Genomic DNA, 13,804 nt, shown 5'->3' on the forward strand with positions numbered 1-13,804 from the left:
GCAGTTTGGCGCACGTCCTTCCGCCGCCAAGGATCGCAGGGCAACATTCTTTGCCTCCTGTCTCCTCCTCCTCCTCAGCTTCCTCCTCCTCTTCTTCCACCTGCTCATCCAGTCAGCCACACACCTTCACCACCAACTTCAGCACGGCCCGGGGTAAACGTCAGCAGGCAGTTCTGAAACTCATATGTTTGGGGGACAGGCCCCACACCGCACAGGAGTTGTGGGGGGGTATAGAACAACAGACCGACGAGTGGTTGCTGCCAGTGAGCCTCAAGCCCGGCCTGGTGGTGTGCGATAATGGGCGAAATCTCGTTGCAGCTCTGGGACTAGCCGGTTTGACGCACATCCCTTGCCTGGCGCATGTGCTGAATTTGGTGGTGCAGAAGTTCATTCGCAACTACCCCGACATGTCAGAGCTGCTGCATAAAGTGCGGGCCGTCTGTTCGCGCTTCCGGCGTTCACACCCTGCCGCTGCTCGCCTGTCTGCGCTACAGCGTAACTTCGGCCTTCCCGCTCACCGCCTCATATGCGACGTACCCACCAGGTGGAACTCCACCTTGCATATGCTGGACAGACTGTGCGAGCAGCAGCAGGCCATAGTGGAGTTTCAGCTGCAGCACGCACGGGTCAGTCGCACTGCGGATCAGACCCACTTCACCACCAATGACTGGGCCTCCATGCGAGACCTGTGTGCCCTGTTGCGCTGTTTCGAGTACTCCACCAACATGGCCAGTGGCGATGACGCAGTTATCAGCGTTACAATACCACTTCTATGTCTCCTTGAGAAAACACTTAGGGCGATGATGGAAGAGGTGGTGGCCCAGGAGGAAGAGGGGTCATTTTTAGCACTTTCAGGCCAGTCTCTTCGAAGTGACTCAGAGGGAGGTTTTTTTCAACACTAGAGGCCAGGTACAAATGTGGCCAGACAGGGCCCACTACTGGAGGACGAGGATGAGGAGGAGGTGGAGGAGGATGAGGATGAAGCATGTTCACAGCGGGGTGGCACCCAAAGCAGCTCGGGCCCATCACTGGTGCGTGGCTGGGGGGAAACACAGGACGATGACGATACGCCTCCCACAGAGGACAGCTTGTCCTTACCTCTGGGCAGCCTGGCACACATGAGCGACTACATGCTGCAGTGCCTGCGCAACGACAGCAGAGTTGCCCACATTTTAACGTGTGCAGACTACTGGGTTGCCACCCTGCTGGATCCCCGGTACAAAGACAATGTGCCCACCTTACTTCCTACACTGGAGCGTGATAGGAAGATGCGCGAGTACAAGCGCACGTTGGTAGACGCGCTACTGAGAGCATTCCCAAATGTCACAGGGGAACCAGTGGAAGCCCAAGGCGAAGGCAGAGGAGGAGCAAGAGGTCGCCAATGCAGCTGTGTCACGCCCAGCTCCTCTGAGGGCAGGGTTAGCATGGCAGAGATGTGGAAAAGTTTTGTCAACACGCCACAGCTAAGTGCACCACCACCTGATACGGAACGTGTTAGCAGGAGGCAACATTTCACTAACACGGTGGAACAGTACCTGTGCACACCCCTCCACGTACTGACTGATGGTTCGGCCCCATTCAACTTCTGGGTCTCCAAATTGTCCACGTGGCCAGAGCTAGCCTTTTATGCCTTGGAGGTGCTGGCCTGCCCGGCGGCCAGCGTTTTGTCTGAACGTGTATTTAGCACGGCAGGGGGCGTCATTACAGACAAACGCAGCCGCCTGTCTACAGCCAATGTGGACAAGCTGACGTTCATAAAAATGAACCAGGCATGGATCCCACAGGACCTGTCCATCCCTTGTGCAGATTAGATATTAACTACCTCCCCTTAACAATATATTATTCTACTCCAGGGCACTTCCTCATTCAATCCTATTTTTATTTTCATTTTACCATTATATTGCGGGGCAACCCAAAGTTGAATGAACCTCTCCTCTGTCTGGGTGCCGGGGCCTAAATGTGTGACAGTGGCCTGTTCCAGTGGTGGGTGACGTGAAGCCTGATTCTCTGCTATGACATGAATACAGATTCTGCGCTGACATAAGGCCAGATTCTCTGTTACGGGACCGCTCTCCTCTGTCTGGGTGCCGGGGCCTAAATGTGTGACAGTGGCCTGTTCCAGTGGTGGGTGACGTGAAGCCTGATTCTCTGCTATGACATGAAGACTGATTCTGCGCTGACATAAGGCCAGATTCTCTGTTACGGGACCTCTCTCCTCTGCCTGGGTGCCTGGGCCTAAATGTGTGACAGTGGCCTGTTCCAGTGGTGGGTGACGTGAAGCCTGATTCTCTGCTATGACATGAAGACTGATTCTGCGCTGACATGAAGCCAGATTCTCTGCTATGGCATGAAGAGACTGATTCTCTGCTGACATGAAGCCAGATTCTTTGCTATGGCATGAAGAGACTGATTCTCTGCTATGGGACCTCTGTCCAATTGATATTGGTTAATTTTTATTTTTTTTATTTTTATTTTAATTCATTTCCCTATCCACATTTGTTTGCAGGGGATTTACCTACACGTAGCTGCCTTTTGCAGCCCTCGAGCTCTTTCCTGGGCTGTTTTACAGCCTTTTTAGTGCCCAAAAGTTCGGGTCCCCATTGACTTCAATGGGGTTCGGGACGAAGTTCGGATCGGGTTCGGATCCCGAACCCGAACATTTCCGGGAAGTTCGGCCGAACTTCTCGAACCCGAACATCCAGGTGTTCGCTCAACTCTAATAGTGACATAAAGCTGTCAGTATGATTCTGTAGAAATAAGGTCAAGCAGAGACACATAGCATTATAAATCATGATAATGCCGTGCGCTCCTGCAAGTCCAGAGCGGAGGATCACACACACACGGAGCGTTATTCCCGCAATGGACTTACTCGTGTGAAACAGCCTTAAATAGAGATCTATCAGGGTGAATAGGACAAGGGTTCTAGCCCCTAAGGGGGCTAAAAGGTAGTAAAAAAAATTAAAAAATTAAAAATGCACAGAATATCGGTATAAATTATCATCCTGAAAGTTCACAGATTATCTGTATCGGCTCTAAAAAAATCCATATCGGTCAATCCCTACTATTGAGGATGTTCACAAGAAGAGATGTCTACGCCGGGCACGCATCGTTCTTAGGGACTCCTCTCATCCTGCCAATAAACTCTTCCACCTCTTTCCTTCCAGAAGGAGCTACAGGACCCTTCAGACTAAAACCAGCAGGTTCAGGAACAGTTTGTTCCCCACAGCTGTCACCCTACTGAACTAAGTCCCCCGCTGAACCTGCTCATCCATACTCACTTAAAGGGTTTCTGTCACCAGAATTAACCCTATTAAGCTAGCTGACATTAGAGCTGTGCTAATGTCAGCTAAACCTAACTAGCCTATTCCTACTTTTATCTCTGCCCCTGCCAGAAATCTAACTTTTATAATATGCTATTTAGCCTCTAGGAGCAGGGGGGGGGGGGGGGGGGGGGGTCCGTTGTTCCTGCTCCTAGAGGCTCCGTTCTCCCACCTTTGTTGCCTCCCTCCAAGTCCTGATTGACAGGGCCAGGCAGCGCTCGCATCTGTCTGCCAGCCCTGTGCTCTGGTGAAATGTCACGCCGTCCAGCATTCGGCGCAGGCGCGGTAAGGGAAAGACGCTCGCAGGCTGCAGATTTCTAGTGGTACCTGCTATCACCATAGACGCCTCCGCCTCCACATTTTCCTGCTTCCATGGACCTTTGCTAAACTCCTTTTCCCTGAGGGAGACCTCATACGTTTTTACATGACGGCCCTGAGGATCTTGGTACACGAAGCAGATAGTAGGAGCTTGGCAGCTGTACAGGAACTTGACATCAATGACATGCAGCTCCTCTAATCGGATGTTGAAGGCCTTTAACTCCTTATTGTCTCTCTCGAGGGGGATTACTTTGAATAGACCATCATACAGACGTAACCCAATCATGCGGCAGTCTGGGTCAATAATCCCAATGATTCCTGTTTCAGAAGGTCGGCCGATGCGATCCTGGTGAAGCGAGAGGGAAAACATTAGAAATAAAGACAGGAAAAAGGTCTCAAAATACAAGATAAAATCAATGGGGTTTTCCAGAGTCAATTTTTTTTGGAGCCAGTGGGTTCATAATGTGGGTTCCCAGAAATAGGTTCTCTGGGAATTATACACGACAACCTATGACCAGGATAGGTCATTAATATCATATCAGAGGGGCCCGATTCCTAGCAACCCCACAGATCAGCTGTTTGCAGGAGGTCGTGCGCCGGAACACCACAACTCAATCCATTGTGTAGGGTTATCTACCTATCCTATGGTGAATGAGCCACTAGTCACTCCCCTGTATACATACCATACAGGGCCCTGTCAGGATTAAGGCTCATGCACACAAACATATATTATTTCTGTGTCCGTTCCGTTTTTTTTTTTTTTTGCAGCCCGTATTGAAACATTTATTTCAACGAGGCCGCAAAAAAATGGAAATGACGCCGTGTGCATTCCGTATCTGAATGTCCACATGGCCGATCCGCAAAATAGAATGTTGTCCGCATTACAGACAAGGATAGGACTGTTCTATTAGGGGCCAGCTCTTCCGTTCCGCAAAATTCGGAATGCCCATGGCCGGTATCCGTGTTTTAGCAGATCCGAAATTTGCAGACCTCAAAACACCCAACGGTCGTGTGCATGAGCCCTCAGCAGCTGGGAGCATACATGCCCAGTACCCACTGTACACCACAGTGTTAGCGCTTTAACTTTTTACCACATGTGCCCACTGCTGATGATCAATGGCCTTAGTGCATTGCTCCAGACTAAAAAAAAATACCTAGTAGCCATTGGCTCCTGAACTGAAAAATTTAGGAGCCAAATAAAATTTTTAATCACCAAATCGAAACCGAATCAAAATTTTGGTATCAGATCGGCGTAGGGTTGTTTTAATAACAAAATTTTGATTCGCTTTGGTCACCATAAAAAAGTATTGCGATACTCAATACCACGCAAAAAAAAAAAAAAGACACCAAAAAAAGCCGTGTGCATTTTGCATTTTATGAAACGTTCGACCCATAATAGAACAGTCCTATCCTATTTTTTGGGGTGACAAGGTGACTAAAAAAATGGCGAATCGCATGGTTTTTATTTATTTATTTCTGTTACGGCGCTCGCCGCATAGGAGATATTTTTTTACTAATTTAATAGTTTGGACTTTTTGGACGCAGTGCTATGTAATGTGTTTATTTATTGTTTATATATTTTATATGTAAAATTGGGAAAGGGGGGGGATTTAAACTTAGGGTTCTTTCACACTAGCGTTTTGCTTTTCCGGCATAGAGTTCCGCCAAAAGGGCTCAATGCCGGTAAAGAACTGATCAGTTTTATCCCCATGCATTCTGAATGGAGAGTAATCCGTTCAGGATGCATCAGGATGTCTTCAGTTCAGTCGTTTTGATCGATCAGACAAAAGATAAAACCGCAGCATGCTACGGTTTTATCTCCGGCGAAAAAAACTGAAGACTTGCCTGAATGCCAGATCTGGCAATTTTCCCCATAGGAATATATTAGTGCCAGATCCGGCATTCAAAATACTGAAATGCCGGATCCGTCCTTCCGGTCTGCGCAGACCGGTAAAAATGTGTAAAAAGATACAAGACGGATCCGTCTGTCCGCATGACGTGCGGAGAGATGGATTCGTTCTTGCAATGCATTTGTGAGATGGATCCGCATCCAGATGCGTCTCACAAATGCTTTCAGTCACATCCAGATCGGCGGATCCGGCGGGCAGTTCTGACGACAGAACTGCCCGCCAGATCACACTGCCGCAAGTGTGAAAGTAGCCTTAGTGTTTGTGTGTTTTTTTTTTTACTTACTATTAGCCCCCTTAGGGGCTGGAACCCATGTCCTATTCACCCCTAGGCCCCTTTCACACGGGCAAGATTTCTGCGCGGGTGCAATGCATGAGGTGAACGCATTGCACCCGCACTGAATCCGGACCCATTCATTTCTATGGGGCTGTGCACATGAGCGGTGATTTTCACGCATCACTTGCGCGTTGTGTGAAAATCGCAGCATGCTCTATGTTGTGTGTTTTTCACGCAACACAGGCTCCATAGAAGTTAATGGGGCTGCGTGAAAATCGCAAGCAAGTGCGGATGCGGTGCGATTTTCACGCATGGTTGCTAGGATGAAAGTCTATTCACTGTGTTATTTTCCCTTATAACATGGTTATAAGGGAAAATAATAGCATTCTTTAATACAGAATGCTTAGGAGAAGGTCAATTAAGGGTTAAAAAAAATAAAATAATGAACTCACCTCCTCCAATTGATCACATAGCTATCATCTCCTGTGCCCCGCCGCTGTATTCAACTGCAGAGCTGCGGTGGCGGGTCTAGTCATGCTGCGGTTTGCTTTCCGTCCTGGGATGTGGAGCAACACTCATTCGTCATGATCCACAATGCAAGTCAATGGGGACAGATCAGTTTATTTCTGACAATAGAAAACTGATCCGTCCACCATTGACTTTCAATTGAGATCATGACGAATCCGTCTTGGCTATGTTAAAGATAATACAACCGGATCTGTTCATAACAGATGCAGATGGTTCTACTATCAGTAACGGAAGCGTTTTTACTGAACCTTGCCAGATCCAGTAAAAACGCTAGTGGAAAAGCAGCCTAGGTCACATTTTTATCAGTTAGATAAGAACGGAGCTATAATGAGTGTTTATAAGGGAAGAGATAAGGAGCCGTCAGCTGAGCTGTCTGATGGAATAGAGTGAAAATTCAGATCCCGCTACTAGATAAACTCAAGGCTGCACAAAGACAGGGGTTCAAACTTTAAGAAAAAACAATTGTAAAAATGATTTTTAGCTCAAAATGAGTACAATGCAATAATAAAAAAAATCCCCCGCCCCCCCAAGGTGTACATAGCCTTTAAGCCATTATCATATCAGTAAGATAAAATTTGAGCTATAATGAGTGTTGTGAGCTGTCAGGAATCAGAGATCAGGCTTCACATGCGCCAGATGGAACACAGTATAAACAGACAGCTTGATACTAGAAAATCTCAACACTGTACAGAGAAAGAGGCTGAACATTTTTTTTTAATAAAGACCCATTGAAAAAATTATTGTTAGCTCAAAATGAGTATAATAATACAAAAGCCTCCAAAGGTGTCCATAGCCTTTAAAAAGAGGGTTTGTTTTGTCACCAGTACCTGTACATTGCCATGTGCGCGGGTGATGATATCAATGCTGTCACCAGTCTGCTTATATTCCAGGATGCAGGCGTTGTATTTAGCGGTCAGTACAAAGAGCAGGTCTTTATTCTCACCCTAGAATAACAAACAAGCAATTTATCAGTAAAATTAAAAACTTACTATTTCATGAATCACATTGCCTGCATTACATTGATCATCAGTAAAGGCGTCACAGATTTAAACCACAAAACCCATACTTTTTAGGCTATCTGCACACATTGCGGATTACGCCTGTTTTTTTTTTTTGTGTGGATTCTTGTGACGAAAAACAGCAGCATGATACATTAGCATTTTTGGTGTGAATTTCACACTTTTCAAGGGAATGGTGAGATCTGCAGCAAATCCGCACAAAAAAAAAAGCAAAATAATGCATGCGGTTTTTGGTGCCGAAAAAAACTGAAATTCACAAGGAAATTCCTGTATGCATGTATTTTTCTGCGTGTTTACCAGGTAGCCTTACAGAGAAGCCATCACTAAGACACGCTGCTCCCTTTAGATTTGAGCAATATCTTATAAAAGCTCAACTAGTGGCTACTGCTCCAGCACATGGTCCCAAACATGACATTCATCCATTGCCACAGCCATGACAAATCAGTGCAGTCACCTTGGGTCTAAAGAGCTCCATTACTGCGATCTTGCCATACATCCCAACCTCCTTTACAGGGCGCAGCCCCTCCGGTGTCACCACATAGATCTCCAGACGTGTATTCTTGGCTATCAGAAGATTCAAGTCATCCTCGGATGTGAAGTGTCCTGTTAGAAAGTGAAAATTCAATATAGACATTAATCAGTTTTAATGATAAAAACAAAAAACATTTTTTCAAAAAGTACCTACCAATCCCGTTTTGACAATTCCTATGGCCCCTGGCGGTAAATGCTGTCTGTTCCTCCCTACACAGAGGAAATGACCACTCAGCCAATCACTGGCAAAGGACTCTCACCCCTGCAGCCAGTGATTGCCTGAGCAGTCTTTTCCTGTGTGTCCAGGAAGAAAACACCGGTGGGCAGAAAGATTGGAGAGTATGGAATTTTATTTTTTTTAACACTCTTTTGAGCCTGTATCAGATGGTCAACCCGTTTAAAACTAGACCAGGCAGAAGATTGTACGGCAAGGTATTATAGTGGTCCTTCCCTTTTAATGTAGTTGATTAGTGATGCCTGATACCTGACCGCTAAAGTATGAAGTACTGACCTTTAGGTGGGGCAAGGAGATTAGAAAACACTTCGCTATTTAACAACGAGTTCAGCTCCAAGACATCATCAGCGTAAAATACACTACTCACAAAAAGGTAGGAATATTTGGCTTGTGGCTGAACTTTCAGGTGGACTTAGGCTACTTTCACACTTGCGGCAGAGAGATCCGGCAAGCAGTTCCGTCGCCGGAACTGCCTGCCGGATCAGGCAAAATGTATGCTAACTGATGGCATTAGTAAGACTGATCAGGATCCTGATCAGTCTTAAAAATGCCTGATCAGTCGAAAAAATGCATTGAAATGCCGGATCCGTCTTTCCGGTGTCATCCGGCAAAAACGGATCCGGCATTTATTTTTTCACCTTTTTTTCAGTCTGCGCATGCGCATACCGGAAGGACGGATCCGGCATTCCGGTATTCTGAATGCCGGATCCGGCACTAATACATTCCTATGGGAAAAAATGCCTGATCCGGCATTCAGGCAAGTCTTCAGTTTTTTTAGCCGGAGATAAAACCGTAGCATGCTACGGTTTTCTCTTTTGCCTGATCAGTCAAAACGACTGAACTGAAGACATCCTGATGCAAACTGAACGGATTACTCTCCATTCAGAATGCATGGGGACATACCTGATCAGTTCTTTTCCGGTATAGAGCCCCTGTGACGGAACTCTATGCCGGAAAAGAACAACGCAAGTGTGAAAGTAGCCTTAACGCTAAACCTTTAAATGCACATTTCTGACTGTTCAGTGTTTCAGTACTTTTTGCACAAATTGCTGTTCTCTAACAAGGAGCTTAACAGCAAAATTCACAACAGGTGTTTAATCCATGAATCGCCCAATAAATTTCCTGGTCCAATAAGGTATTTAAACAGTCCTCCTCATCATGCTGTTCACAATTTGACATCACGAGACTAAGGCGACACCTAAGAATTAGGGATCGACCGATATTATCGGCCGATATTCAGGATTTTGAAAGTTATCGGTATCGACATCTATTTTGCCGATATGCCGATAACTAATCGGGAACAAAGATCGCGCTGCTTTTAGCACGATCCATGTTTCCTCAGCAGCACAGGGGAGAAGGAAGCAGTGTCTCCCTCCCCTGTGCAGCAGCCACCAATGAGAGGAGAGAGGAGAAGAGGAGGGGCTGTGGCCACTGCGCCACCAATGATGTTAACTAACTCATTCATTCAAAATTGCATGCTTCTACTTAAATGCCCGAACTTCTTGTTATAATATCACTGTAGCATGAACTTTTTACATTTTCCATATGGACAATTGACATGTTAGACAACAGTCGATAGGGCTCAAAACGTTTGGTGCAATTTAGGCTACTTTCACACTGGCGCTTCTAGGGGCCGCTTGTGAGATCTGTTTCAGGGCTCTCACAAGCAGCCCAAAACGGATCAGTTTAGCCCCAATGCATTCTGAATGGATAAGGATCCGTTCAGAATGCATCAGTTTGGCTGTGTTTGGTCTCTGTTCCACTTTTGATGCGGACACTAAGGGCCAGATTTATCATTACTCTGACAGCTCACTCCACTTTAACATATGGCTAAAGTCAGTTTTAGCCAAGTCAGATTTATGATCGGCCCTTTAAGACTGTAATAAATGTGGTTTGACGGTAGCAGTTTATCCGTCAGTAAGCAGCTTTACAAAAGTCGTACATCTTTACGAAAAAGTCGCACGTTTTTATGAAAAAGTCGCATGTTCTATTAAAAAGTCTCATAAGATAAGCATGGTCCGCACTGGAGTGAAATTGCGACTTTTTAGCGACTTTTTAAATAGTCCCAATAGTAAATCTGTCTAGAGATTCATTTACATAAGAAAACACGCCCACTTTCAGAAAACTGGCGAGCATAGTGCAGAGCAGAAAAAAGTCGCAAATTTGTGCACAGTTTTAACGTTTGGGACTTTGTTTGGGACTTTTTCACTCCATTATTCTGACCTGAGCTAATGATAAATCTGGCCCTAAGGCTACATATGCACATGACAGTTGTGTGTTTTGCTGTCCGCATCTTTTGTGGCCCCATTGAAGTAAATGGGTCCGCATCCGAGCCGCCAAAACTGCGGCTCGGATGCGGACCAAAACAACGGCCGTGTGCATGAGGCCTAAAACGAGGCCTGCAGCGTTTTGGTGTCCGCCTGACGATGCAGAGCCAAACGGATCCGTCCTGACTTACAATGTAAGTCAATGAGGACGGATCTGTTTTCACTGACACAATATGGTGCAATTGAAAACGGATCCGTCCCCCATTGACTTTTAATGTAAGTCAAGACGGATCCATTTTGACTTAGACTTTCTTTTGAATGAATAATGCAAACAGATCCGTTATGAACAGATACAAGCGTTTGCATTATCGGTGCGGATCCGTCTGTGCAGATACAAGACGGATCCGCCCCGAACGCAGGTGTGAAAGTAGCCTTGAGCCACGACCCCTTTTCTAAAAATGTTCTGCCTAGAACACACAATGACGCTGCGGTCAGCGTTCAGCTTAGTAAATCTCCCCCACCGCATTTTGGTTTGTGGCATTTTTTTAAATATGCCTCAAAAAACATTAAGCAAACAGCACAAAAAGGTATAATAATGTGCACACAAACAAGTGTATTATTCTGGAGGACAGGTGTAACGACCAGGGCAGGAGACAAGACAGTGGAATGCAACAAACAGAAAAAGAGATTCGGCATCTAACTAGGAATCTCATACTTTCTGAAATTTAGTGGGACAGCCTCCATTGATGAATATAATTTGTCAGCAGTTTTAACCAAATTAAAGTGGCTTTCCGGGATTTTGATACTGATGACCTATCCTCTGATCGGTGGGGATCCGACACCCAGGACCACCAGCGCTCCTGTGAACGCCACAGCCTTCTCCGTGCTTACCGAGCACAGCCCCATTGACTTTGCTGGCTCCATTCTAAAGATAGGTGAGGGTCCCACCTATCAAACATTGGGGGCAAATCCTAGTGATATACCCCAAATGTCTGAGGTGAGACAACCTCTTTAAATTATTGTAGGATCAGAGTGGCAGAGACCAATGAGACATTTTACTTTATTTAAAAAAAAAACTTGGAGGGTCCCTTTAACTCAGAAGGAAAAACCGGACATGCCCAAATTCAGCTCCAGAAGTCTGCACCTGGCAGAGATGGCCTCTGTAGTGGGAATTCTGCCCATTTTGTACAGATGGGAAGAGGCGAGTTACGTCTGATAAATAACGTATAACCGGATCATCTATAAATTGACGGCGGGTGAGACATTAAGAAGGGAACAAGTAATGGAATCAGAGCCCTCCTTGAACTGGCATTGGAGTAGATCTCACTTTGGCTGATAGGCGTCCTGTATAAAGAATGGAGAGAAGTCCTCTGGGACCAAAGAACAGAGAACAAAGAAATATTGAAAGGCATTCCACAGGACGTTATTTTCATAAAAGTCAACTAAATGTTTAATTCCCCCCCCCCCCCCCCCCCCCCCCAAAGTTCACCAGAACTGAGAGTCAGACAACCTCCATAGTCCAGAGGAGAGAGAAGAGATATGTAATAGAGGTACGGTTCTGAGACCGCCATGTCTGCATCCCCTATGGGTTTCTGTACCTTAAACAACTTGAGCTTCGGGCATGAGGAACCCTCTATAAACATAGATTGGTGGCATTTTTGGGGTCAGAGGCATATTTTGCATTGTATGTACAAAAAGGTAAAAAAAAAAAAAAGTTACAACGGTTCGGATAAGTTCACACAGTGTATTTTCATGTGCATTTTGATCTGAAATATGCCCTTACAGTTGCAAGAAAAAGTATGTGAACCCTTTGGAATGATATGGATTTCTGCACAAATTGGTCACAACAATAGACAATCACAGTCTGCTTAAACTAATAACACACAAAGAATTAACTGTTACCATGTTTTTATTGAAAACACCATGTAAACATTCACAGTGCAGGTGGAAAAAGTATGTGAACCCCTAGACTAATGACATCTCCAAGAGCTAATTGGAGTGAGGTGTCAGCCAACTGGAGGCCAATCAATGAGATGAGATTGGAGGTGCTGGTTACAGCTGCCCTGTCCTATAAAAACACACACCAGTTCTGGGTTTGCTTTTCACAAGAAGCATTGCCTGATGTGAATGATGCCTCGCACAAAAGAGCTCTCAGAAGACCTACGATTAAGAATTGTTGACTTGCATAAAGCTGGAAAGGGTTATAAATGCATCTTGCAGTTCATCAGTCCACGGTAAGACAAATTGTCTATAAATGGAAAAAGTTCAGCACTGCTGCTACTCTCCCTAGGAGTGTCTGTCCTGTAAAGATGACTGCAAGAGCACAGCGCAGACTGCTCAATGAGGTGAAGAAGAATCCTAGAGTGTCAGCTAAAGACTTACAAAAGTCTCTGGCATACGCTAACATCCCCGATAGCGAATCTACGATATGTAAAACACTAAAGAATGGATTTCATGGGAGGATACCACAGAGGAAGCCACTGCTGTGCAAAAAACCATTGCTGCACGTTTACAGTTTGCACAAGAGCACCTGGATGTTCCACAGCAGTACTGGCAAAATATTCTGTGGGCAGATGAAACCAAAGTTGAGTTGTTTGGAAGAAACACACAGCACTATGTGTGGAGAAAAAGAGGCACAACACACCAACATCAAAACCTCATCCCAACTGTGAAGTATGGTGGTGGGGGCATCATGGTTTGGGGCTGCTTTGCTGCGTCAGGGCCTGGACGGATTGCTATCATCGAAGGAAAAATGAATTCCCAAGTTTATCAAGACATTTTGCAGGAGAACTTAAGGCCATCTGTCCACCAGCTGAAGCTCAACAGAAGATGGGTGTTGCAACAGGACAACGACCCAAAGCATAGAAGTAAATCAACAGAATGGCTTAAACTAGGGTTGTCCCGATACCGATACTAGTATCGGTATCGGGACCGATTCCGAGTTTTCTCGGCGGTACTCAGCCGCCGATACCCCGCCCCGATACATAAATAGAATACTATGGGCGTAACTATGGGCGGGGCCCCGCCGCTCACCGAAGTATTTATAAACGTGAATCCTTATCCTGTTGTTAAGTTGAACTAACGCTGCCCTCTCCCATGTTCCCATGTCCCCCCTGTATCCCCACAGCACTTACTTAAGCTTCCATAGCAGGCAGAGCAGACGGCAGCAGTAACGTCACTCACTGACGTAGAGCGCCTGCTCCGCCCCCTTTATGAGTGAAGCAGGCGGAGCAGACGCGCGACGTCAGTGAGTGACGTTACTGGTGCCGTCCGCTCTGCCTGCTATGGAAGCTTAAGTAAGTGCTGTGGAGATACAGGGGAATACAGGGGAACATGAGAGAGGGCAGCGTTAGTTCAACTTAACAACAGGATAAGGATTCACGTTTATAAATACTTCGGTGA

At 45.9% G+C, this 13,804-nt stretch overlaps 1 protein-coding gene across 1 annotated transcript in view; it reads right to left on the reverse strand.

Annotated features, from left to right (window-relative positions):
• The window catches only part of DDB1 (damage specific DNA binding protein 1), a 57,848-nt gene that overhangs the window by 39,092 nt on the left and 4,952 nt on the right, over window positions 1–13,804 (reverse strand). The window contains exons 2-4 of the mRNA XM_040410580.1: window positions 7,824–7,972; window positions 7,178–7,294; window positions 3,648–3,984 (exon numbers count right to left, since the gene is read on the reverse strand). Of these exons, the coding sequence (XP_040266514.1) occupies window positions 3,648–3,984; window positions 7,178–7,294; window positions 7,824–7,972 (603 nt within the window). The remainder of the gene's footprint in view (window positions 1–3,647; window positions 3,985–7,177; window positions 7,295–7,823; window positions 7,973–13,804) is intronic.

Source organism: Bufo bufo, chromosome 10 (genome assembly GCF_905171765.1).
Source record: "Bufo bufo chromosome 10, aBufBuf1.1, whole genome shotgun sequence".
In the NCBI taxonomy this organism is placed as follows: domain Eukaryota; kingdom Metazoa; phylum Chordata; class Amphibia; order Anura; family Bufonidae; genus Bufo; species Bufo bufo.